This window comes from Ailuropoda melanoleuca, chromosome 13, assembly GCF_002007445.2.
Source record: "Ailuropoda melanoleuca isolate Jingjing chromosome 13, ASM200744v2, whole genome shotgun sequence".
Taxonomy (NCBI): domain Eukaryota; kingdom Metazoa; phylum Chordata; class Mammalia; order Carnivora; family Ursidae; genus Ailuropoda; species Ailuropoda melanoleuca.
The window spans coordinates 27,603,800-27,630,389 of NC_048230.1; the positions used below are offsets into that span (position 1 = coordinate 27,603,800).

General features: G+C 43.5%; 1 protein-coding gene across 1 annotated transcript in view; it reads right to left on the minus strand.

Annotated features, from left to right (window-relative positions):
* GPATCH8 (G-patch domain containing 8) overlaps positions 1-8,443 on the minus strand; it is a 107,314-nt gene extending 98,871 nt beyond the window's left edge. The window contains exon 1 of the mRNA XM_002919743.4: positions 8,296-8,443. Within this exon, the coding sequence (XP_002919789.1) occupies positions 8,296-8,340 (45 nt within the window). The 5' untranslated portion in view covers positions 8,341-8,443. The remainder of the gene's footprint in view (positions 1-8,295) is intronic.
* Between the last annotated feature and the right edge of the window lie 18,147 nt (positions 8,444-26,590).

Consider the following 26,590-nt stretch of genomic DNA (forward strand, 5'->3'; position numbering starts at 1 on the left):
AGGTCCTATCTTAGGAACATTCAAGGTTCAAATCTGAGTTTTCTGTGTGGCCTCTGATCCTCTCTGATCCTCACTTTTCTTGCCTGTAAAAAGAGGGATACCACCACCTGGTTTAGAAGTTACATGGATTAGATAAATATCTCCAAAATACCCTAGCAAAGGGCCTGGTATGTAATATGTACCCAACAAATAGTAGCTGATAGTATCATCACTAGATATCACAGCAGTCAACTTCTGACGCTGCAATAGTCAAGGGCAAGTTTATAGTAACCTAATTTGACAATATCCAGAAGTACATTCTCTTCTCCCATCTACTTTTTTACTGAAACAAATGAACAAAATGGACTGATTTTATCTTGCTTATCCTTTATGATGCCTGCTAATATATGGGCACTCAATAAATGTTTGGGATACGGAATTGTCTGGTAAACCTATACAAAGTGAAAAGGCCAGCAAGAAGTCATAACTAAGTGGGATGCCTGGGTGGCTCAGTGGTTAAGCATCTGCCTTCAGCTCAGGTCAGGAATTCAGGGTCCTGGGATCGAACCCCGCATCGGGCTCCCTGCTCCGCTAGGAGCCTGCTTCTTCCTCTCCCGCTCCCCCTGCTTGTGTTCTCTCTCCCGATATCTTTCTGTCAAATAAATAAATCTTTAAAAAATAAAATAAACACCTTAAATAGCTAGGACAAGGGCACTGGGGTGGCTCAGTTGGTTAAGCATCTGCCTTTGGCTCAGGTCATGATCCCAGGGTCCTGGGAGGAGCCCCGCATCCTTGCATCCTTGGACTCCCTGCTCAGCAGGGAGTCTGCCTCCCCCTCTCCCCCTGCTTGTGCTAGCTCGCTCTGTCAAATCAATAAAATCTTTAAAAATAGGGGCGCCTGGGTGGCGCAGTTGTTAAGCATCTGCCTTCGGCTCAGGGCATGATCCTGGCATTCTGGGATGGAGCCTGCTTCTTCCTCTCCCACTCCCCCTGCTTGTGTTCCCTCTCTCACTGGCTGTCTCTGTCAAATAAATAAATCTTTTTTTTTTTAAATTTCAAAAATGAAAATAAAATCTTTAAAAATAAATAAATAAAAATAAATTTAAAAATAGTTAGGACATTCCTGCTTAGAGTATTAAATAAAACTTACTGTTGTAGCCTTAGCTTTCACTCTTTCCCTATGCTCAATGGTTTAATCATTGTTCAAAAAGAAAAAAACAATCGTGATTGTTCCACTTCTATACTTTTCCCCTGGCTATTTTCTCCAACTGAATGCCTCCCATTCTTTTTCTTGCAAAGATACAATCCTATCCGGGTACCTGGGTGGCTCAGTTGGTTAAGTGTCTGCCTTCGGCTCAGGTCATGATCTCAGGGTCCCCGGACTGAACCCCACATCTGGCTCCCTGCTCAGCAGGGAGTCTGCTTCTCCCTCTGCCTCTAGCCCCTGCTCCTGCTCTCACTCACGCACGCTCTCACGCTCTCTCTAATGAATAAATAAAATCGTTAAAAAAAAAAAAAGATGCAATCCTAGCTTTCAAGATCCATCTTAAATGCTAATTTCTTCAAAAAGGCATGCCCAACCATTCCACTTTAAAAGTTCTCTCATTTACTTTGAATTTTGTATTTACTGACTATACTATTCATCTGATAATCCTGCTGATCTTAAAAGTAATAAATTAAATACTATTGTTACTTTTGTTATCGCTCAATCTAGAACAAAAGCTCCTTGGAAAATACCACTTTTTAACCTCCAGGAGTTTCCTCTACAAATATACACATACTTCTCTGTACAACCACTATTCAAATGTTATTTTAACAACCTTTTAAAAAATAGGTTTAGACACTAGAAAGCATTCTGAAGGTAAATATACCCCTTGGTATCTCTTGTGCAGACACCCTAAAACAGTTATTAAACCAATTAAATTTTTAACCATTTTAATCCTTCTTTTAAGATACCTCATAATTTTACTTACAGCTTTACTCATCGCAATAAGGAAAATTACTGATACTGCAGCATACATTCCGCAAGCATCAGCTTTAGCTTCTTGCACAGTACCAAATTTCTTGATTTTTAATCAGTACTATCTACAAAAGGGTAAAAAGTAGCTACTCCTCCCTCATCAACACTGGAAAATATTACCTGCACCGTAAGATAAAAGTACTAACTTTTCCAACGATGATTATTTAAAATATCAGTCACAAAACATGATCAATGATTTTTTTCTATTATAACTAAATCTGAAGAGCTGTTTTGTATTTGGATTCCATAAAACAGAGAGATAAACTGAAATTCCTCTTTCAAATCAACTGTCAGAGTGAGAAGGGTAACAAATAATTGAAACCTAATGAGACGAGACCAAATTAATATTACAAAGACACCTTCTGCTTGTTTGAATGATACACAACTCAAAATTTATCTTAAAACTGTTGGTAAAAATAAAAATTAAGTAACAGGAAACTACTATTTTGGCCCTAACTTTAATTTACTATCTATGGCACTAAAATATTATTTGCTATTAATCTATGTACAATGCCAAAGCAACTTTGGCTACTTTTTCTTCCGTAAATTCCTATATTACGTATAACATATTCAATGCATTTGTTAAATCCTAAAGAAATCATTTAGTATAAGCATGACAATACAGTATATTCTTTCAGCCGCCTATATTTGAATTTTTGCATTGACTAATCAATGCATTAAGCACATTCAGATAGATTTCCACAGTTAAACGGACAATTCACTTTTTATAACTGGAAAATCATTACAACATCTTCTGGTATTCACTGCAGTATCAAATCAATGACTTCTTTCAGTATTTATGGTTGTCATTTGTAATTCCTTTGGTAATTAACCATGAGTCAGCTCTCACTTAATGCTAAATGGCAATGCTAATATGAAAAGAGATTTAATGCCAGACATATAAGCAAAAGTACCAAGCTGTTTCAGGGAAGGAATTTTAATAGAATTCAAGAACTGGATGTCTACCTCAAGCTGGAACCCATTTTCATTAATAAAATATTAGAAACTGATTAGTCACAAGAAAAAAGATGAAATATCTACATGGGTTTCAAATCCATAATTCAACAGAAAATAGTAATCTTTTTTTTTTTTAAAGCAAACGCCACACCCAATGTGGGGCTCGAACTCATGACCCTGAGATTAAACTGCATGCTGCACTGACTGAGCCAGCCAGGTACCCCAGAAAATGGTCATCTTGGCCACAAGAAAACACTGTCCTTTTTCATTTTATCATGTACCCAAATAGATGGAAATTATATGGAAATATATCTCGGCTATGAAGCAGCACAATCAGTATAGCTAATATATGTGCCTAAAATTCTTTTTAAGTCACAAATTTTAGTTCTGGTTACATAATTTATCATAAAGACGTAAGGAAAGGTGAAAAAAAGAAATCTCTCTGTAGTACTCTAATGGGAACTGTGTGATACATATAGAAAAAAAATGGAACGAATACAACAGGGACGCTTCTTTTTCTATAATGCTGATGCAGAACAGCCCTGTAAATAATCAGCCTAATAATGTATCTGTCTAGATCTGTTTCTTCTTGGTCTCAATGCCTACTTTGAAAACAAATAAGCATACTGTCACATGAAACCCTGTGATCACAATTCTTGCCAACCACATTCTCCCTCCAATGCAACTTCTGTCTTCCTCTGTGATGTTATTCCTTAAAATGTCCCTTTTCCAGTACCCTTTACCCTGAATATACCTTTATCCTTCAAATACCCACCAGAGTACATTCCCTTATGCTGACCTTACACGATAACTCTTGAACACCTGAAAAAATATTAACCAATAATTTTGCATTTGTTAATAAACATGCCAATTTATCATCAGTATTTTGAGACTGGTACAGCCTTGGTTCTAACCCTTTCTACCTATCATAATATGTATGGGAAAGGGAGTAGTAATGATTTTGCAAAAGTTTCAGTATCCCAAGCAAAGAGCACATTGATTTTCACAATTAGGTAATCTCTTCCAGATGATGGGAGACCCTGGAAACAGAGATTAGAACACTTGCCCATGGGTCATCTCCAGCAAGTCTGCATTAGAATGTCAACTTTATTACAAGATACCACACGGAAAATATAATAACATGCTTCTGTGATCTAAGTATTTTAAAACTGTAACCTTCTCATTGAATGGTCTCAACTAAGAATTATGTGAAGGTCACATCCTGGTATCCTATATGAAACACCAGAAATCCTACAAACATATTACCTAAAAGTAATACATGACTTATTACTATTTGGCATTATGATTACTTACATAGATTATAGAAAACCCTTGGGTAATTTTATTTTTATTATGAACTTTAAGACATTTGTTTCTCTCATTTTATTACTCATTGATCTATTATCATAGCTCTTTTTTATTAAAAATTTAAAGCAAAACACATTCAGAACAAGAATGAAAGGCTACTTCAAATCACCGGTCCGCTGCAGGAACACAAATTGAAGAACGTATTTCCTCATAGTATTCAACAGCATCGCCATTAACAGCTGCACAACCACTAAACATTGAGCAGTGTATCTTAACACCTTATGGTTGTACATCTCTGTACAAACAAAACTTTCTTTAGGGAACCTGTAATTCAAAGTATTGAATACATCTATACCTTAGATAATACTTTGTATTTTCTATTAGTTTGTGTAACATTTCAATCCGTGAACAGATATGCCTAAACGTAGGCAGAAGCGGCGTCTCATTCAGAAATTGAGGTCAGATTCTTAAAACAGTAGTCAAAACTTGAAACATTTTTAAAAAATGAATACATCAGCCTAAATCACAAAGATTTCCAAAGATAAAAAACCACTTAAAAAGACCACACAAAAGAATGTCTAAACTAAACTGACAGTTAACAATATACCCTCTATGACAGTGTAACTCATCACCATCAGAAGTCTCCTTATAAGTCCTCAGAAGACCAACAAGAAACAGTTCTGGACAAAAGGGAACAGAGTAAAAACTAGAAGCTCCCTTATTCTTTGTAATCTATAAGTTTATCCTCCGTATTTGATGACTCAATTACAGTTACATAAAATATGTAATTGCCAGTAGAAAGAATGGTCACGAGCATAGGTTCAAGAGTCTTAAGAGCCAGGCTGTGAATCTAGGTGCTGTCATCTACCAGCTGTATGTACTTAGCCAACTATTTAACTCTCTGTGCCTCAGCTGCCTCATTTGAAAATGAGCTATGTTAATAGTACCTACCTCATAGGGTTACTGTGAAGACTATGAGATGATACATATAAAGCATGTAGAATAGTGCCTGTTTATTATTAAAATGAAGTTACTGAAAACGCTTAAATGGGGGCGCATGGGTGGCTCAGCCGTTAAATGTCTGCCATCGGCTCAGGTCATGATCCCAGGGTCCTGGGACTGAGCCCCGCATGGGGCTCCCTGCTCAGTGGGGAGTCTGCTTCCCCCCTTCCCCTGGCTCCTCCTCTCTCCCTCACGCTCTCTTTCAAATAAACAAATCTTAAAAAAAAAGAAAAAAAACTTATTAAAAAAATGCTTAAATGTATGTCCCTGATAAAGACTACTCCTTATATTCTTCAATGCTTTAGGTGGCATACCACCATTAATTAAGCTCCTCAGTATATTACACAATGAAACTTCAGGTGTTCACAAATAAGTGAATCCACCTCTGACTCAATACTAAGTTCAAGATACCACAAACTGGGGTGCCTGGGTGGCGCAGTCGTTAAGCATCTGCCTTCGGCTCAGGGCGTGATCCTGGCGTTATGGGATCGAGCCCGACATCAGGCTCCTCCACTATGAGCCTGCTTCTTCCTCTCCCACTCCCGCTGCTTGTGTTCCCTCTCTCACTGGCTGTCTCTATCTCTGTCAAATAAATAANAAAAAATAAAAAAAATCTTAAAAAAAAAAAAAAAAAAAACCAACCACAAACTATCCAAAATTTGCAAGTGATGGTAAACTGGCAAAGAGTGAAATTTTGTAATTCTTAACCATCTTGCCAAATTAAAGGCAAAGAAAATGACAGGCATCTGGAACTTACCAGAGAAGATGCACAGAAAAATTTCTAGGGCTGTAAAAAGATCTGCTTAAAGCAACAGGATCCGTGCACTGTTTGGAAACCTACTTTGGATTTGTTTTCAAGTGTATTCAATGACTTCACTTCGTTTATCACTCAAAACCTTAAAAGGAGGCCACATTTAATTTTAATAACCCAACCTTAAAATGTTTCAGATATACTATATACAGGAGCATGCTATTACATTTCCTAATAACTTTAAATTGAAGGACATCATTAATGAAAATCAATATTTTTCCTTTTATTAAAACATCCAAAAAAATACTACTTTAAGTATTTTTATTTTTTTTTATTTACTGTAGTTGACTATTTTAAATGGATGCTCTTTAGAAATGTTAGTACAATAATTTACAAAAGTTTTAACATCTTATCATTGTCTAAAAGGTTTTCGTTCCCAATACCCTATCTTACCCATAATATTAGGAGACTTGAATTTTAGAAAACATTTTCCTGGCTGATCCAATACTGCAGGAGTTGGTTACTCCAACATACAAGCAGGAAGTAAACTTAAAATATATGTACTATCTTCAAAGGACTACCAATCAGGTTTTAGATAAATCCAACTAAAGCATCAGAAGAGAGTCACCTTACTTTAAAAGGTAGAGGCTCTCTCAATTTTTTCAGGTGACAACATTCACAATTTGCTATCCAGTTTTCAAATTCTTTTAAGGCCCTGCAAATCCTGTTCAAGTCTGCTGAAATTCTGTGGTTGACAGCCATCTTCCCTCAAAACTTAATTGTCCATATTATTTATTTTCAATTTTATTAGGTCACCTTGACATTCTCTCCTCTGAAAAGCACCTGAGGATTTTAGTAACATGTCTCTTTAAAAATTACCAATAAAAACCTACACCTCTTGCAGCCTACTCACATCTTGCGGTGCTTAAATAAATAAATAAATAATCTCTCAGGGATCAGATGGTTATATGGGAACTGCTTCAACTTCCCTGCACCTGCATTATATTCTTAAATACCCTGAGATCCTGTATTGTGCTGCAGCTTTACAGCAGGCGCATGATCACAGGCTTTCCAACAGCCCCCAGATCCCTTACTGCTGCAAAACTTCTACAAGCGTTCGATGCACTAGACTCTTGTTGTTTAACTGCTTTACCTGTTTATTTACCAACCCCATCATCTCGGAGAATTCAAACCCTTCAAACTGCCTTCTGAAACATATCCAGACTACCCCATGTTACTCAGAGGAAGATCTGCAGCGGGATAAAAACTTGAGTTCTGATGTTCATCTCCTGACCCAAATTGCTGTTGCCAGGATATGCGGTAGTAATGCAGTGGTTTCTTTGAGACTCTGAGGATGTATTTTACCCTAGAAACAGCCAATCTCTACTAAACCCCTTTTAGTCGCCGAGATTTCTGCGGTAACAATGCTCAACAGGAAGGTATTTTAAACAAACGAAAGAGCAGTTATTCTAATTTGGCCTTTATTTTTCCCTCGATAATACCTGCCATCACAAGGACATTTTTCCATACGGCATTTGCAACGAAAGAAAGAAAAAAGGAGCTTCTGGTGCTAGTTACCACACGCTAAGGAAGTCCCTTATCATTACGCTTCTTAAAAATCTTTCGAGGTAGAATTTGGGGCTTAGCTTACATCGACCACAGACCTATAACTTACTCTTTTCTGAGCAAGACGAACGGCCTAATAACAACAGCAACATTAACGCCTAGGGAAATCTCAATGTTTGACCAACCAAGAAGGCGTCTGATAACTAAAGGACCTTTTTTTTTCCACGTGAGGAAATGAAGACAGACAATGAAAGGGATTTATCATACTGAGGACAGAAGAAGGACGACCCCAAGAAGAGGCCTGCGAGCAAAACCCTGGGGTTCGGAAGCCCTGGTCTCGGTAACACCGGCCCGAAGCCCTCCCAACCCATCCCTCTTTTCCCCCGGGAGCCCGCCCAGCGCCTTCACAGGCCCGGCGCATCCGAAGGGACCACAGTCCCCAGTCTGCGGCCCAACCAGCCTTCCAAAAGCCGCCCAAGCAGGCCTTAGCCGCAGACCCGGCGGCCTGAGTTTAACAGGTACGAGAATATGAGGTGAGAGGAGATGCGGCCTCGCCTCAAGCTGGGAGGCCCCGAGGAATTGGAGGCGGGAGAAGAGCAAGCCGGTTCGTAAGCCCGAGCAGAGCGTGGAAGGAAAAGAGCTAGGAGCGTGGGATGAGGACGTCCCGGCTCTGCCAGCGCCTTCCCGGATTCTCGGCGACGCCCGTGTTTACCTGAAAGTCTCGATCCTCGTTGAAGCGGGAGAAGCGGTCCGCCATTTTGCCGCCTTCACTCCTCTTAGGACGACGCTCTCCGGTTCGCTCCTTCCCTCCCGAGACACCCGCCCCCTCGCTCCCCTCCCCAGTTCCCCGCCTCCTCCCACGCCCACCCGGCGCGCGCAGGCGAGGGAGGGAGGAAGCGAGAAAGAGCGTCTAGGACGGAGCCCCGTCGGCGCAGGCGCCTTTCGGCCCCGGAGGCGGAACCTTTCCTTAAATCCCCTCTCCGCTCGCGGCCCAGAGCGACCCCGGCGGCCGCGCGTGCGCACTCGAGCTGGAGAGCTGCAAGCGCTTCCGGAGAGAAGGGTCACAGAAGCACAATACGCTTGGGTCGGATGTCTTCCACCTGCTGGTTTCCCCGACTACGATATATTTTCTTGCCCTCTTGTTTCCATGTGTGTGCAGAAGCCCTTCCTCTGCTTTAGTCACTAAATGGCAATGTAATGCGCTGGTTGAAAGCGCGGATTTTGGAGCCAGACTACTTCCTTTCGAATCCCAGTTTGCCCTGAGGATTAAACGGCAAACGAGGCAGGACAGACCCCTTCTCTCATAGGGCTTACATTCTGGTGGGGAGAATCAGATACACAGTAAAAATAATTACATAATTTTAAATGTTGACGAGTGCTACAAAAAATAAAACAGGGCGGTGATGAGACCTCTGAAACGACCTTTAGCCTTTGAGGACAGCAAGAGGCAAGGCCCACCTCCCCGCAGCCTTGGAGCCTTGGAGCAAAGGGAACGTTACACCTGCAGGCCCCTTGACTGCTAAGAGTTGCCATTTTTAAGAGATTATTAGGGTGAATATTTTTCAAGGGACCAAAGTTTGATCCAAATCAACTAAAGCTCTCTGGGTTTCAGTTTCCTTTTTATAAAATAAGGAAATTGAATTTGGTAATCTCTACTGCCCCGGCCCGGCAATGACTCTATGGGTTATGATTCGATTTTTCCATCCTATGGCTTTCCTAAGGACCCCACCCCGCCCTCCAACTCCCTCAGCCAAAATACATAAAACCTGTAGGAAGGGTATGAGGACTTGCCTGCTTTTGAAAAGAGTAGTTGACAGAAATCACAAAATGGAAAATAGCCCTTACCCTACCCTCAGAGAGTCAAGTGGAATGTAAATTTTTGGAAGGATGTGTATCTTTTATTCTTTTGTTGCCCTCTGACTCATATCCTCTGCCTCATCCTCTGCCTCATCACGTCCAAGCCGAATACAATTGTAAGCTGTGAAAAGAGCTATCTAAGGAGAGGCAGAACACAGACTGTAAACATTGTAAAGAGGCTTGAGGGTAAATGTGGCAGATTTAATCACGTGGATACACATGACACATTTAGCTCTTCTCCCTCTCCCAGCTCTACTAAGATGACAGTAAAAGGATGAGAAGTGGGACTCCTAGGTGGCTCAGTTGGTTGAGTGACTGCCTTCCGCTGGGGTCATAACCCCCCGGGGGTTTGGGATGGAGCCCCCATCCCGCTCCCTGCTTGGCTGGGAACCTGCTTCTCTTTCTCCCTCTGCATTCCCCCTGCTTGTGTTCTCTGGTTCTATCTCTGTCAAATAAATAAATAAAATCTTTGAAAAATTTGGAAGCTGGAGAGCACAGATAAATGGAAATGGCTTTAGTAGAATAGAGAAAACAAAGTCCTAGAGTGGGAAAGCCAGGAAACAAGTTGACTAATGCTAAGGTGTACCACCAAGATTCAGGAATTGAAATCACTATGTACCAAGATGACGGTGTAGATGGAGTTGAAAACAGGACTTGTTACAAGGCAGTCTAGAGAGCAGTCACATTCTAAACTCCTTTCCCACCCAGGTAGTAAACTGGAGGGTTCTCCCCTGAAAAGACTAAACAAAGAGACTCTTAACATATTTGGCACAGATAAGGCAAGAGATACCATGCTGTAAATGGGAAGATTTGGTAAAAGCTAACATTCTGGTCAGAGACAGGCTTCTTCCAGCTTAGTGGGAAAGAACCTACATATACCAAAAATAGGAGTGGAGTCTCCCCATCATATAAAGGTCATGTTCCAGCCTAGATATCCCACAGAAAAGTCCGTCATTCCAGAAGACCCGTCCACACAGAGCTTCCACTCAGCTCTTATGTAATCAGACATTATAAGACTCAAAAGTAATCAGACATTGAAAGAAACCTGTAAGACAGAAACACCCCCACCCCAAAACAAAACAAAAAACAGGAGGGGAATTCAGAGGAACCAGAGACAATGGAAGTAATAAAAGAAGCCATCAAAAGAATTGTAATCAATATCCACAGAGAGATGAGATTACCTCAGGAAATACCGGGCCACATCAGGAAGCATCAGATGCCAAAAAAGAAAAAAGAATATTCAGAGATTAAGAAGTAACTTTTGAAAGCTAAAATGTCTTAAGCAGAAATGAAAAATGCAATAGAAGAGTTAGGAAATAAAATTGCAGGAATCTCCCAGAAAATAATAAAAACACACCCTTGTCCAAGCCACCTTTACTTTCTCCTTAATCATGGCAATACATACTAGGTACTCTGCTTCCATCCTGACCCCTACAGTCTTCAGAGGAACTATGGTGATCCTGTTACAAGGTCAGTTAGATTACATAAGGCCTCTGCTGCAACCCTCCAGTGGTTTTCCCTGTCGTTCACACTAAAGGCCATTATCACCTTACCTCTCAGACCTCATTCCTCTCTGCCCACTGTGTCCCTCCTCTCTGGGCATACTGATCTCCTGGCTATACCTTGATCCTACAGGCCTGGTCCCGTGTCCTCCTCCCCCACTTAGGGGCTACGTATATGTTGTGCTTTCTGCCTCATTCTTTCCCAATATCCACCCATGTGGCTTGCCCCCTCATCCTCTCGTCTTTACTTGAATGTTAGTTTCTCAGTAAGACCTTCCCTGATTACCCTGTTTAAAATCACAGAGCTCAGTATTCTCAACTTCCTAGCCTCTTCCCCTAATTTTATTTTTCTTCATAGTACTTACCACTTTCTAATATGTAATGTAAACTCCATGAGAGCAAAAATTCTCTCAGTTCTATTCCCTTCTGTATCCCTAACCCCTAGAATGATAAATGGCACATACTAGGCACTAAAGATTTTTTGAATAGATGAGAAGAAAAATAGGAAAGAACAGATAAGAAAATAGGGATCAATCCAATATTTGAATAGCAGAGTTTCCAGAAAGAACGGGGGAAAAATGGAAGGAAGAGCATATTAAAGAAATAACATGTAAACTTTTCTGGTTCTAAGGGCCTGAGTGTCCAAATAGAGAGGGCCCAGCACAATGGATGGAAAAATAGCTTGCTGCCAGTTACAGCATTGTGAAATTTCAGGACACATGGGAGAAGCTCTTACAGGTTTTCAAAGAAGAAAAATAAGTCACATATGAAGGATTGGGAATTGGAATGATCTTTTTCTCCAAAACACCAAACTAAGAGGTAATGTCCTGAAAATTCTGAGAGGAGGGTTTTGAACTTAGAAATCTATATCCACCCAAATCATTACTCAACCATGAAAGAGGAAAATGATGTTTAGATCTGCAAGTTCTCAAAAAAATCTATTTTCCACGGACTCTTTCTCTGGAAGCCACTAAAGAATGTTCTACAGCAAAACAAGGGAGTAAAACAAGAAAGAGGGAGACTTGACATCCAGAAGTCAGAGATCCACCCTGAGAAAGAAGTGAAGAAATTTCCCAGGGTGACCATGTAGAGTCATTCCAGTATGGTAACGGTGCAGCAGGCCTAAAAACACCTAACCCAGAGGAACACAGGAGGACACAGGAGACCAGAAGCCCCAGCAAGGTTGTTGCCAAGCTAGAAAGAAACCTGATGGAATACTAGTGGGTCTGAAAGAGACTTTTAGACTTCTCCAAAGTGGTTGGAGGGGAAAATCAGTGACAAGAATATAGAAAACCAAGTGATGCCTAGATGGCTCAGTCGGTCAAGCATCTGCCTTCAGCTCAGGTCATGATCTCAGGTTCCTGGGATCCAGCATCCAGCTCAGTGGGGAGTCTGCTTATTCCTCTCCTCCCCCACTCCTACTCTGTCTCTCTCTCAAATACATAAATAAAATATTTTTTAAAAAGGGGGCACCCTAGGTGGCCTAGTCAATTAATGAAAAATAATAAATTAATAATAAAATCTTTGTTTTATCATAATAATAATAAATTAATTAATTAACAATAAAATCTTTATTTTACTTTTTTAAGCAATCTTGACATTAAATGTGGGGCTCAAATTCACAACCCCAAGTTCAAGAATCACACACTCCACCACTGAGCCAGCCAGGTGCCCCTACAAGGTAAAAAAATCTAATGATAGTAATCTTACTCTCTAACGTGGCTTAACTGTGAAAAATATTTACAATCACAGCAATATAAAAATTGAATATTGATCTAACAAAAATGTTTAACAAAAGTATATAGTGAGGCTATAGGAAAGGAAAGAGGGATAGCTTGAAAGATTTAAGTCTTCTTTGCTAGTGGGATCTCAATAGATAATGTCTACATTTGAAGAAAAAAAAAAGTCAAGGGACACCTGGGGGGCTCAGTCGGTTAAGTGTCTGCCTTCAGCTCAGGTCATGATCCCAGAGTCCTGGATCAAGTCCCATATTGGGCTCCTTGCTCAGCGGGGAGGCTGCTTCTCCCTCTGCCAGTCGCTCCCCCTGCTTGTGCTCTCTCTCTCTGACAAATAAATAAATAAATAAATAAATGCTTTTTAAAAAATCAAGAAAGATTAGTATGAGCATATTTAGAACTAAGAAATATTGGATATAGACATGCTTAAAAATAAGGAAGAAAGAGCTAAAAGAGTTGAAAGCAGTTACTCCAAATAATAAGAATCAGGGGTGAGATGAACTAAGGCAAGGGACTGCCATTTTTCATGAAAAGCCACGTAGAATAGTTTGACTTTTTGGCCTATGGATATATGTTAGTTCAATTAAAAACAAAAATTCAATTTGGTGATTTAAAAAAATGTCATACAAAAGAGACCAAAGCTATCTGGTATTCAGATTGTCCTGTATTTGGCCAAGGAGAACAGTTGTTAGATATTGGAAAAGTTTATCCCTATTTAGCAACTTTTGGGGGGGCGGGGGTTACTCTGAGCCACGCGGGCACCATGCTAATAGCTTCACATACACTATCTCGTTTGATACAGCCACCCTACGAAGTTGGGACTATGATTCGCTTTTTTCTCATTTTCCAAGGGAAGAAACTGAGGCTTATATGAATTTACCCAAGGCCAAACTTCTGGTAAGAGGTGGAGTCTGGATTCAAACAGGGTCGGCCTGGGTCAAGAGCCCCACTCCTAAAGCTCCACTCCCTGACACCAGACCAGACATTTGTCCAGTGGGAGCTGACATAGGGAAAGACCAGCACTGTGAAGGTTGATGCTGATGGCTGATGAGAGCAGGAGAAAGGCAGGGCGCTGAAGGCAAAGGGGGAAAGAGCTAGGACAGGCTTAGGAGGCCCTCCTTCCCTCCGGACCTCCTCATCCAAGGTCAGACTCTTGGTAACCAAATGGCAAGAGTGGGATTGATCGATGAGTCCCCACAGCCAGCAAGGGTGTAGGGTGAGTAAGTATGGAGAGAGGGCTGTGTAGGAGAAGGAAAATGTACTTTCCTCTACCTTTTTAAGTTCTCCACAGGAACCCCTGTAACAAAAGGCAGATTAACAAGACGAAGAAGTCCAGGTTTATTTAATGTAAGTTTTTTTTAAGTTTTCTATTTTTTAAAGAATTTTTTAAAGATTTTATTTCTTTATCAGAGAGACAGAGAGAGCACAAGCAGGGGGAGCAACAGATAGAGGGAGAAGCAGGCTCCCCACTGAGCAAGGAGCCTGACGTGGGACTTGATCCCAGGACCCTGGGATCATGGCCTGAGCCGAAGGCAGACGCTTAACTGACTGAGCCACCCAGGTGCCCCTTTATGTAAGTTTTAAGTGACATGCTAGCCTTCAGAAGGAAATGAAGACCCAAAGAAATAGTTAAACCTGAGTGGTTTTACGCTAGGTTTGATGAAGGGTAGAAAGATATGATAGGATAAAGAGTGTGAGGTAAATATTGCAAATTAAGAGAAATGTAGCAAGGCCTGTTCATTCAGATTCCTCCCTGTATCCCTCAGTCTTCAGAGATAAGTGTGCTTCTTTCCTCCAGGTATAGAGAGAGCACTTCTCACATGACAGTTTTATGACCTGCTTCAGGGCATTAGAAAACCCTTTGTCCATCTGCCATGTCTTAAATTCCTTTAGCTTGAAATATTCAATATGTCACAGTGCCATATTTGGGGGGAGCCTGTCCTGAACTCCATCTGCTGGAACCTGCACAATGTGGAAGACAGAAATGTGGGTAGCTATTTTATTTATTTATCTGTTCGTTTGGTTTTGCATGGTTGGGGGAAGGTGCCTTGCTTATCTGTGAAATCAGACTTTTGTGCCTTTCTCATCATGGAGAGAGACATTTGGGATGGTGAAACCAAGAGCTGTCTCTGTTTGGGCCCTGTGGACCCAGCTGTGTCTCCTGAGGAGTCCCAGGTACAATGTGAGGGAGAGCAGGTCCCTGGTGGCTATGTGAGGGACTGTCCCTGGGCCCTTCCTATGGCTCCCTCCTACTGCTCCTTCAAGGAAAGGTAAGAACTCACTCCTTCATCTCAAACTTTCTCTGATAATCCCACCAATACTGTAAACTACCTGTCACTGTATAGCTTCCGCCATTTTGTGGAAGAGGATGTGGAGGCTAAGGCAGGTAGAGTCACTTGGCCAAGGTCACCCATGTAGCAGGTGAAGAGCTAGAATCAGAACCCCATGTCCTTCCCATTTCACCACTGCCTCTCTTAAACTAATAACAGCAGCACTTACTCCACATTTTAGTATTTACATGCAATTTATGGGTACTGTTTCATTTAATCTCAAAGTAATCCAACTAGTTGATAGCATCATTATCTTCATTGGGCAGATGAAGAGGAAAGGCTCAGAGAGGTCAAATAATTTGTTCTTGATCACACAGCTACTAAGATTCAAATGTGATGTGTTCATCCCTGCTCACACGCAGCAAAGACAGGAGCTCAAGTGTAAGGGGGCAGGAATTTAAGACAATGGGAAGAAAGCAGCCTATGGTATTTGCAATGCCCAAGGCATTCAAATGCAACTCAAAAGAATAGGGAGCCTGGCTGGCTCAGTTGGAGTACATGACTCTTGACCTCAGGGTTCTGAGCTCAGGCCCTACAAGGGGTAGAGTTTACTTAATTTAAAAAAAAAAAAAATGGAGAGGTGCCTGGGTGGCTCAGTGGGTTAAGCATCTACCTTCAGCTCAGGTCAGGATCCCGGGGTCCTGGGATTGAGCCCTACCTCGGGCTGCCTGCTCAGCAGGGAGTCCGCTTCTCCCTCTTCCTCTGTGGCCCCTGTCATTCTGTCTCTCTCTCTCTCTCTAACAAATAAATAAAATCTTTAAAAACTTAAAAAAAATTTAATCTTTAAAAAGTAATTCAAATAATTAAAATCAAACCCCTGCTGGCTGTAGGACTCCCCTGTGGTGGGCGGTGAATATGGGACGCCAGGCTCCTGGAGGTCATTCTTCAGCATATTTGTTCCTTTATTCATGAAACATGTATTGTGCACCTAGTCCGAAGCTCTGAGTGCTGGAGATACACAAGTGACTTGGCAGGAGAGGTCCTTCATTGAGTTGACGTTCTGGCAGTAGGGGGAAGTGGGGAGAGACACAAGCCACAAGGAAACAAATGAGATAGTTTCAGAGACGGCCGGGTGCAAAGGAGATAAGAACACCCAGTGACGTGATACCAGGGGGAGGTGAATGAGAGGAACTGGGTGAAGCTACTTTAAATTCTGTGACAATTCTGCAGAGGTGACATTTGAGCTGAGAGCGGGTATTAGAAACTGGGGCACACAGTTGTAGACAGAGGCAGGGCCGATAGCCCGAGGCTCCGTACTCCGAAGGGCTCCACCCCCGGGTTAATGCTCCACCCTTGGTTTAACTGTTCCATATTGAGATTCTTAATAACTTTTGAGTAGGTCCCCAACATTTTCATTTTCCAATGGGCCCCATAGCCAGTCCGGATGAGAGGGACCACGAGGAGTGGGGGAAGAGGACTTAGAGGTGAAGTGGGAAGGGAAGCAGGGACCACCTCACCGAGGGGGGCCATGAAGTCACGGCAAGGAGCTGGAGCTCACAAGGGAAATCTTGTGCAGATTTGAAGAGGAGGAGCCATGTGACCCTATTTACATTTTCCAGAGATCATTCAGGGGCGCCTGGCGGGCTCAGTCGGTAGAGAGTGTGACTCAATGTTGGATCTTGATCTCAGGGTTGTGAGTTCAAGCCCTACGCTGGGTGTAGAGCTTACTTTATCAATCAATCAATCAATCAATCAGGGGGCGCCTGGGTGGCACAGCGGTTAAGCGTCTGCCTTCGGCTCAGGGCGTGATCCCGGCGTTATGGGATCGAGCCCCACATCAGGCTCCTCCGCTATGAGCCTGCTTCTTCCTCTCCCACTCCCCCTGCTTGTGTTCCCTCTCTCGCTGGCTGTCTCTATCTATGTCCAATAAATAAAAATCTTAAAAAAAAAATCAATCAATCGATCCATCATTGGTTGTGTAAAGTATGGATTATAAGGGGGCAGGAATGGAAGTGGGGAGATCAAATAAGCTGCCAGTGTAGTAAACGCCATGATGGCCCTCTGGACTAAGACGGTGGCCGTAGAGACAGAGTGAAGGCAATGTAAGATACGCTTTGAAGGAGAATTGGCAAGAAGATGGTGGATTAGGTGTTGACAATGAGGAAAAGGGTGGAATCGAGAATGACTTCCGGGGGGGGGGTACTGGCTGGCTTAGTGAGGTAGAGCGTGTGACTTTTGATCTCGGGGTCATGAGATTGAGCCCCACCTCATCAGGTGTAGAGATTACCTTTAAAAAAAATGACTTTGGGGCTCCTGGTGGGAGTAACTAGGTGGAAAGTAGAATCATTTGCTGAGATTAGGAAGGTGTTGTGGGTGGTGGACAAATCTGGAAGGGCATCAAGAGTTGCACTTTATTTATTTATTTATTTATTTATTTATTTATTTATTTATAGATTTTAAAGTAATCTCTACACCCAACATGGGGCTCGAACCCATAGCCCCGAGATCAAGAGTCACACACTCCACTGGCTGAGGCAGCCAGGCGCCCCAAGAGTTGCACTTTAGCCATGCTAAGTCTGAGATGTCTCTGAAAATTTAAATGGAGATGGAAAAAAAATCAATCGTCTACATGGGTCTTGACTTTAGAGGAGATTCTCAAAATGTGGTCAGAATAACATGGGAGTGCTTGTTAAAAATGCAAACTACGGTGCCCCACCCCAGTTCTATCAAATCAAAATACCACCCCCACCTCCCAAAACATGATTCTGATGCTCATGAAAATTTGAGGCCAACTGTTGTAGGAATTTCTAGAAGAAAAGGGGCCAAGGCATCCTCCTTTCCTCTGCAGATTCCCCAGGCTGAGGGATGAAGCAATCACTTAGTGAGACTTACTGAATATTTTACCTGGGGATTACCCGTGCTTGGACTTTTAGTAAGAATGGCCTGTGATCCCCAGGACCACCAGACTTTGGGGGAGACACACATTAGATAGAATAATGTCCACTGCTCAGGTGTGGGGACAAGAAGGAGCCTGTAAGAAGCACAGTGTGGGGGGCGCCTGGGGGGCAGAGTCGGTTGGACATCTGACTTGAAGTTTCTGCTTCGGTCCTGCTCTCAGGGTTGTGGAATTGAGCCCCGAATCTCACCCGGCATCGAGCCCTGTGTGGGCTCTCTGCTCCTCTCCCCTGCTTGCGTTTCTTTTTTTTTTTTTTCTTTTTTTTTTTTTATTCTACAGAGACAGAGACAGCCAGCGAGAGAGGGAACACAAGCAGGGGGAGTGGGAGAGGAAGAAGCAGGCTCATAGCGGAGGAGCCTGATGTGGGGCTCGATCCCACAACGCCGGGATCACGCCCTGAGCCGAAGGCAGACGCCCAACCGCTGTGCCACCCAGGCGCCCCCCTGCTTGCATTTCTTAAAAAAAAAAACAAAAAAAAAGCACAGTGTGGGTTCAGAGGTGCAACTCCAAAGAGGTCAACTCTCCTTGACAGAGAAGATGTAATAGGAGATATTGAAGATCTGAAATAGATTTTTTCCTGTTTTTTTCTCTCTCTTTATTTTCATTTATTTTTTCCAAATACCAGCATAAACAATCTTACTTAGACACTTCAGTGTAATCATATTTTCCAAACCTTTTTTTTTTTAAGAATCTTCTTTGTCTTTTTTTAAAACGTGGCTTTCCCTCTCCTTTCCCCCAACCAGGTAGCCCACATCCACAACACAGTTTGTATGCATCCGTGTGTTTAATGCTCCCATAATTGTACACACACACGTATAAATGCATACGGAATAGTTTGTTGGTAGTTTTAAAGACGATCGGTACGGCTCTCGTTCTTTTTTAAGACTGCATTATATATGCTATTGTCGCCATTTGTTCAAGCATTCACTGTGTGGCATTCACTCTGTTTCCAGGGTCTTTGCAACCGGTGCTCCACTGAGCATCCTCGTACGCTTGTTGCTGTGTGTCGGTGGTTTTCTTTCCGTGGGATAAATTCCCAAGAGCGGGACTGTTCAGTTAAAGAAGGGTTTTTTATTGTAATGGATGTTGCAGGATTACTCTCCAGGGAGGCTACACCACCTCCTTCGCTCAGTAATATCCCACGGTAGCGATAGTGCCCCTTTCTCCACATTCCTGCCAGGAAGTGGGGTCTTTGCTCCCTTTAATTTTGGGTAGTCTGGTGGGTATAAAGTGACAGCTTATTATTACTCGCTGTTTCATTTCCCTGTGTACTTGTGAATCTGAGTCTTTTAAAAATTACTGTTTTCCCATGAATTGCCTATTCATGACCTTGCCAGTTTTCTATGGGGTTGTCGTTTTCTTGTCGATTTGTAAAATCTGTGTGTGTAGTAGAGCTGTTAACCCATGATTTGCCATTCGTATTACAAATCTTTTTTCTAAATCTACTGTTTACCTAACAACTGTGTTTGGGTTCTATTTCCCCATCCAAAAACATTTTAATTTTGTTTCCCAGCTTTATTGAGATATAATTGACATATCACATTGTGTAATTTTAAGGTATACAGCGTGATGATTTGATATACATATAATTGCAAAACGATTGTTCTAACTTTTAGTAGTCAAATATTTCTGGTTTTCTCTGTTACAGCTTCTGGGTTTTCAATCTTGGTTAATATTTTCTTACTCTTACATCATACATGCAGGCTCCTAGATTTTCATACAAGATATTATGATTTTTTTGAGATATAATAGACATATAACTGTGTAAATTTAAGGCGTTCAATGTGTTGGTTTAATACATTCATATATTGCAATATGATTACTACAGTAATGTTAGCTAACACCTTTGTCATATCACATGTTTATCATTTCTTTTTGAGTTGAGAACAGTTAGCAACTCGGAAGTTTATAACACAGTATCATTGACTATAATAGCTACTCTGTGCATTCGATCTCCAGGACTTATCTACTAGCTGTAAGATGAGTTTATTGTTTACATTTGAAATTTTAATCTATCTAAGGTTTATTGTTGTATATAAGATAAAGCTCCCATTTTATTTTGTTTCATTTGGGAAGTCTGCTATTGCAAAATCATTTTTGTATTTTTTCCAATCAACTAAACCGTTCCTTATGTTATATATTCGAGTTTCATATATAGTGGGACTTATTTTTGGATTCTCTATTCCGTTCTAATCAATTTGTCTACACCCGTATCAGTGAGGTATCGTTTTAATTGTGGAGACTTCATGGTCTGTTCTCACATTTGGTAACTCAAGTGCTTCCTCATTCTGTTCTTTCTCATACTTTTCTTGGCACTCATTATCATATATAAAGTTTATTTTTTTAAAAAGTTTTTTTTTATTTATTTGACACAGAGACAGCCAGCGAGAGAGGGAACACAAGCAGGGGGAGTGGGAGAGGAAGAAGCAGGCTCCCAGTAGAGGAGCCCAATGTGGGGCTCGATCCCAGGACCCCGGGATCACACCCTGAGCTGAAGGGAGACGCTTAATGACTGAGCCACCCAGGCGCCCCTATATATAAAGTTTAAAAGGCGATTCGGCTCAGGGCGTGATCCCGGCGTTATGGAATCGAGCCCCACATCAGGCTCCTCCGCTATGAGCCTGCTTCTTCCTCTCCCCACTCCCCCTGCTTGTGTTCCCTCTCTCGCTGGCTGTCTCTGTCAAATAAATAAAATCTTAAAAAAAAAGAAAGAAAGAAAGAAAGTTTAAAAGGCGAAAGATTTATTCGATCTGAAGATACATATATATAAAGTTTAAGATCACTGTAACCGATTCAAAAAAATTTTTTGAGGGGCGTCTGGGTGGCACAGAGGTTAAGCATCTGCCTTCGGCTCAGGGCGTGATCCTGGCGTTATGGGATCGAGCCCCACATCAGGCTCCTCCGCTATGAGCCTGCTTCCTCCTCTCCCACTCTCCCTGCTTGTGTTCCCTCTCTCGCTGGCTGTCTCTATCTCTGTCGAATAAATAAATTAAATATTTTTTAAAAAAAGGTTTTTGTTTTAGCTGAGAACGGTTAGGAGAGCGATTGAAAGGGAGAGCATTTCAGAAGCTGGGCAGAGACTAAGCAGGCAAGAAACAGTGGCCTGGAAGCTGGAGTTTGGTGAGTATCGCCGTAGCAGGGACCCGGGGGGGGGGTGGGAACAGGGAGAGGGTTAGAGGGGAGGTTGTTTACCGTATCCTGTTTTGACCCTTGGGTTGTGTCCAACTTGGGGCAGTCACGCTCCTAGCGCCCAGTTAGGTCCTGGCCGACCAGGAAGTGTGCAAACAGCTCCTAGGACTGCAATGGGTATGTGTGTGCTGCCACCTACCGATGTGATGAGGTAATGCAGTCGCCTTTGAGCCTCGCCCGCCCCCAGGAGATCTCAGACCCTGGGTTTCCAAGCCCTGAGTCACCCTCTCCAAGCAGCCTCCAACTCTGGCGAGGACGTTCATTAAGGCCAACAGGGGTTTAATGAAGCAGTTCGGGGAGGAGTCTTAAACTGCACCCCTAAATGCCTGGTGGGAATCAGAAACTACCTCCAACTTCCTGAACCTGGATTTCTCCCATTCCCATCACACCCACTGATTGGCCAGGATCTAGAGCCTCTGGTCGGGGCTATTCCTGCCTTTCCTGAGCTGATAATCTAGTGTGGGAGACAATAAATCAATCCATAAACTTACTTGATAAGTAAACAATGCAAGAGAAGTCCCAAGGTGCTGCCACCGAACGCGAGACAATCAGTTCTAGTCCTGGGGCAGGCAGGCTCAAAAGCAGCAGGAAGGAACAGTGCTGGTGGAAGAGATGGAATTGCAGGCCATCTTTGGAGAATGGTTCCAGTTTGGGTCAGCAGGGAAGGGAGAATATATACCAAGCAGAGGGAATGAGGATGGTGGGACTTCCATTTCTAGTAATGACAGGCTACGTTATTCAGACCAACCTTCCCACTGAAAGCAAATGCAAATGCTTTATAAAAGATTCTAAACATCTCCTTAACAATATCACACATATAGGACCACAGAGTTATAAATTTCCAGGGCAAAGCCTGCGGGAAAGTGGAATCCCAGAAAGGCATTGGAACATGGAGCAGAAGTGACCCAGAATGCAGAAAAGAGGGGCAAAAAGAGAAAAGAGGTTGAGAGACACGGAGGATACACTGAAACTGTCTAACATAGCTTAATCAGAATCCTAGAAGGGAATGACCAGAGAATGTGGCGAGGGCAAGATCTGAACGATAATGGTTAAGAATTTTCCAATACTGACGAGGCATCAATCCACAAGTTCTGGAAGTCCAGAGAATCCCAGGCGAAGTAAATAAAATAGAATCCACATGCAGGGATGCCTGGGTGGCTCAGTTGGTTAAAGCGTCTGCCTTCAGCTCAGGTCATAATCCCGGGGGCCTGGGATCAGGCCCCTCGTTGGGCTTCCTGTTCAGTGGGGAGCCTGCTTCTCCCCCTTTCTCTGCCCCTCCTCCCTCCCCCACTCGTGCTCTCTCTCACTCCCTCTCTCTCTCAAATAAATAAATAAAATCTTTTTTTTTAAAGATTTTATTTATTTATTTGACAGAAAGAGAGAGAGAGACAGCCAGGGAGAGAGGGAACACAAGCAGGGGGAGTGGGAGAGGAAGAAGCAGGCTCCCAGTGGAGGAGCCTGATGTGGGGCTCGATCCCAGAACGCTGGGATCACGCCCTGAGCCGAAGGCAGACGCTTAAGGACTGAGCCACCCAGGCGCCCCTAAATAAATAATCTTAAAAAAGAAAAAAGAAAAGAATTTCTTGGGCACCTGGCTGGCTCAGTTGGTAGAGCACGCCACTCTTGATCTCAGGGTTGTGAGTCTGAGTCCCATGCTGGGTGTAGAGATCACGTAAAAATATAACTTGTAAAAATATTAAATAACTTCTGACCTAGAGTTCAAAAGTAAATTTTCAAACACGTAAAAACGAAGAGAGTTTGCCACTAGCAGAGCTTCACTGAAGGAAATTCTAATGGATGCAATTCAGACAGAAGGAAAGTGCTCCAACGCAGAAGGTCTGAGCTGCGAGAAGCAGCGAGCACTCGCCCATGAATGGCCGTCGCAGCATTACTCGTGACAACCAAAAAGTGAAAACAACCCAAATGCCCATAAACTGGTGAGTACCTAAGCAAATTGCAGTCTGTCCATACAGTGGATCAGTCACAAAGGGAATTAAGTACTGATCCATGTCAGGGTGAACCTTGAAAGCATTGTATTCAATGCAAGAAACCGAACACAAAGGGCCACATGTTGTGTGACTCCATCTGTATGAAACGTCCAGAATAGGCAAACCCATAGACACGGACAGAAGGTAGAATTGTGGCTGCCCGGGGGCTACGGGAAGGAAAGAACGCAGAGTGGCCGCTAATGAGTACAGGATTTCTTTTGGGAGCGATGAAAATATTATGGGATTAGGTAGTGGTGACTTTTGCACAACTGTGTAATATACGAAAGACCACTGAATTGTACATTTAAAATGGTGAATGAGGGGCTCCTGGGTGGTTCAGTCAGTTAAGCATCCGCCTTCAGCTCAGGTCATGATCCCAGGGTCCTGGGATGGAGCCCAGCGTGGGGCTCCCTGCTTAGTGGGGAGTCTGCTTCTCCCTCTGCCCCTCCCCCTGCTCCTGCTCGCTGGCTCTCTCTCAAATAAATAAGTAAATAAATAAAATCTTAAAAAAAAAAAGAAGTGAAAAGATATGTACATACATCTAAACAAGGATTGACTATATGAACAATAATAATAATGCCCAGGGAGGTTAAAAAAGAGAATTAAAACGTACAACATAAATGATAAATGAAGTTCAAGGGCTCTGTGGTCCAGGAGAAAGGTAAGTAAAGGTATTGATTAACTGTGGACTTGGATGTGCGCTGCAGTTTTTAGGGTAGGGGCCCAAACGACATGCCCTGTATGTAAACAGGGCATGTAATTTGTAGCGTTATCACTAAAGGAACAAAACACAGGCACAGAAATGACAGTAAGGCCCAGTGTGGCCCCTTCGGGGATCCAGTGGAATCTTGTCTCAGTAACATCTGGCTGCCTGAGATCAGTGTTACCGGATGAAGCCAACAGAGATTAGAACCGCAAACAGGACCTTTGGGGCTGCCTGATTCAGCCTACTCTTTGACACAGCATTGCTGTCACATACCAGGTATGTGTTGGCTCCTCCTGGGGACCAGGCACAGTGCTAGGTGTTCGCGCTGCAGTGACACCTCGTCTCTGGAACTGTGCGGCCAGGAGGGAAGGCTGGAGGCGTGAACCAGAGCCCACCAGCCAGGGACAGGCAGGTCAGACTCAGGGGCTCACCACGGATGCCAAGAGCCGGGGAAAATCACCGAAGAGTTTCCAGGAGGGGATGACGTGATCGTTCCAGCTGCAGAGCAGAATGGATTGGAAGGAGACGGGAGTGGGAGCAGAGAGCTACTCCAGGGTTCTCATTAAAGACCGGGAGGCTGGAGCGTGGTGGGCAGATGTGGGGGAGAGTACACAGAGAGGCCTGGATGTGGGGGTGTGAGAAGGGAAGAGCCCAGGAAACTGAGAGGAGGAAGTCCAGGGACTTGCCAGCGTCCTCAGAGAGCTGGTGGCTGAGCCAAGGCTGCGACCAGACCGGGGTGTTTCCACCAGTGTTGGAGACACGCCCACACCCAGTAGAAATACAGGCAGATGGGAACCAGACATTCTGGAACCGGGAGGCCCAGATCCAGCATCCTCAGCCTGTATGTGATGGTTAAACATAGGAGAGGCCGGGATCTCTGGGGAAAGCGTATGAGGCAAAGATAGGAGCCTGGGGGGGCACCTGGGTGGCACAGCGGTTAAGCGTCTGCCTTCGGCTCAGGGCGTGATCCCGGCGTTGTGGGATCGAGCCCCACATCAGGCTCTTCCGCTATGAGCCTGCTTCTTCCTCTCCCACTCCCCTGCTTGTGTTCCCTCTCTCGCTGGCTGTCTCTATCTCTGTCAAATAAATAAATAAAATCTTTAAAAAAAAAAAAAAAGATAGGAGCCTGGGCACCTCACCAGCCGTCGCACACGGACACGGGGTGGGCAAAGAGCAGAGCAGGTGGCTGGTAGCAGAGCCGCTGACAGACCACCAGCTCCACCACGGCCTTATCCTGGGCCTTTCCCCAACCTCCCCAAGCCTTAGCTTCTGTGATGGACAGATTCTCGGATATCCTCACCCCCCCATGTTCACACATATGGGGTCCTCTTCCCTTGATGGTGGACACAACCCACGACTTGCTTCTAACTCTGTAGAACACGGCAAAGGGGATGAGACGTCACTCACGTGATTAATCACGTCATGTAAGGCGACCTCTTGCTAGTCAAGCCCCTCCAGAGACGCTCTGCGCTGGCTTGGTAAAGCCGATGGTCATGTTAGGTGTGACAGTGAATGTGTGTCAGCTCAGCGAGGCTGTGTAGTACACAGCTGTATCTAGATTTTGCTGTGGAGATAAATTGTAGATGTGGTTAGTATCTACAAGCGGTTGACTTTAAGTAAAGATTCGTCTCGGAAGTGTGGGTGGGCTCATCCGATCAACTGAAAATCTTTAAAAATGAAACCGAAGTTTCCCTGAGGAATAAAGAAGAAATTCTGCCTCAAGACTGCAGCATCAGCTCCTGTCTGAGAGTTTCCTGCTTGCCAGTCTGCCTGATGGATTTCCGACTTGCCAGCCCCCACAATTATGTAAGCCAATTTCTTGGAATAAATATCTCTAGACACACGCACGTCCCACTGGTGCTATTCCTCTGGAAGACACTGACTGTTACCCTGGGACAGCCCAGGTGGAAAGGAGCTGCCTTCAGCCAACAGCCAGCAGGAAGCGGGGCCCCTCCATCCTGTCCCCTGGAGGAAATGGATTTTGCCAACAATCTGGTCGAATTAGGAAACAGTCTCTTCTCCAGTCAAACCTCCAGATAAGAAAACAATTCAAAAGACATTTTGACTGCTGCCTTGTGAGACCTCGACCCAATAAGCCACGTCTGGACTTCTAGCCCATAGAAACTATGAGATAATAAATGTGTATTGCGGGGGCACCTGGGTGGCTCAGCCAGTTGGACGTCTGCCTTTGGCTCAGGTCATGATCCCAGGGGTCCCGGGATCGAGCCCCATATCGGGCTCCCTGCTCAGCGGGGAGTCTGCTTCTCCTCTCCCTCTGCTGCTCCTGCTGCTTATACCCTCCCTCTCTCTCTCTCTATCAAATAAATAAAATCTTTAAAAAAATCAGTGTCTGCATCGCAAGCCATTTAGTTCACAGCAATATGTTATACAGCAATAGACAACTGATACACTTCCCCATCTGGAAAAGGGGGAAATAAGAGTGGCCCTTTCACGGGGTCATTGTGGGGCCTCAGAGAGCTAATCCAACAGTGTGCTTAGCAGAGTGCCTGCCATCCGTTTAGTGCACAACGAATCAATAAATGTTAGCCCAAGTTTTTGCAAAATTATTCAGCAGTGGTCAAAGAATCAGAAACAGAAATAGGGAATGTCCAGATTCCTGAAGCACCCGGACTCATCATATCTCACATCAGTGGAAAAAGAGTGTTGATTATTTCAGAGAAGCAGAAGATAGTGGGATGGTTCAGTGCATACACCCTGGTGTCACACCGGCCCAGTTCAGTCTGGCTCTGCCATCTGCCAGCCGTGTCCAAGAATAACACCTGGCACATAGTAGGGCTAGGAG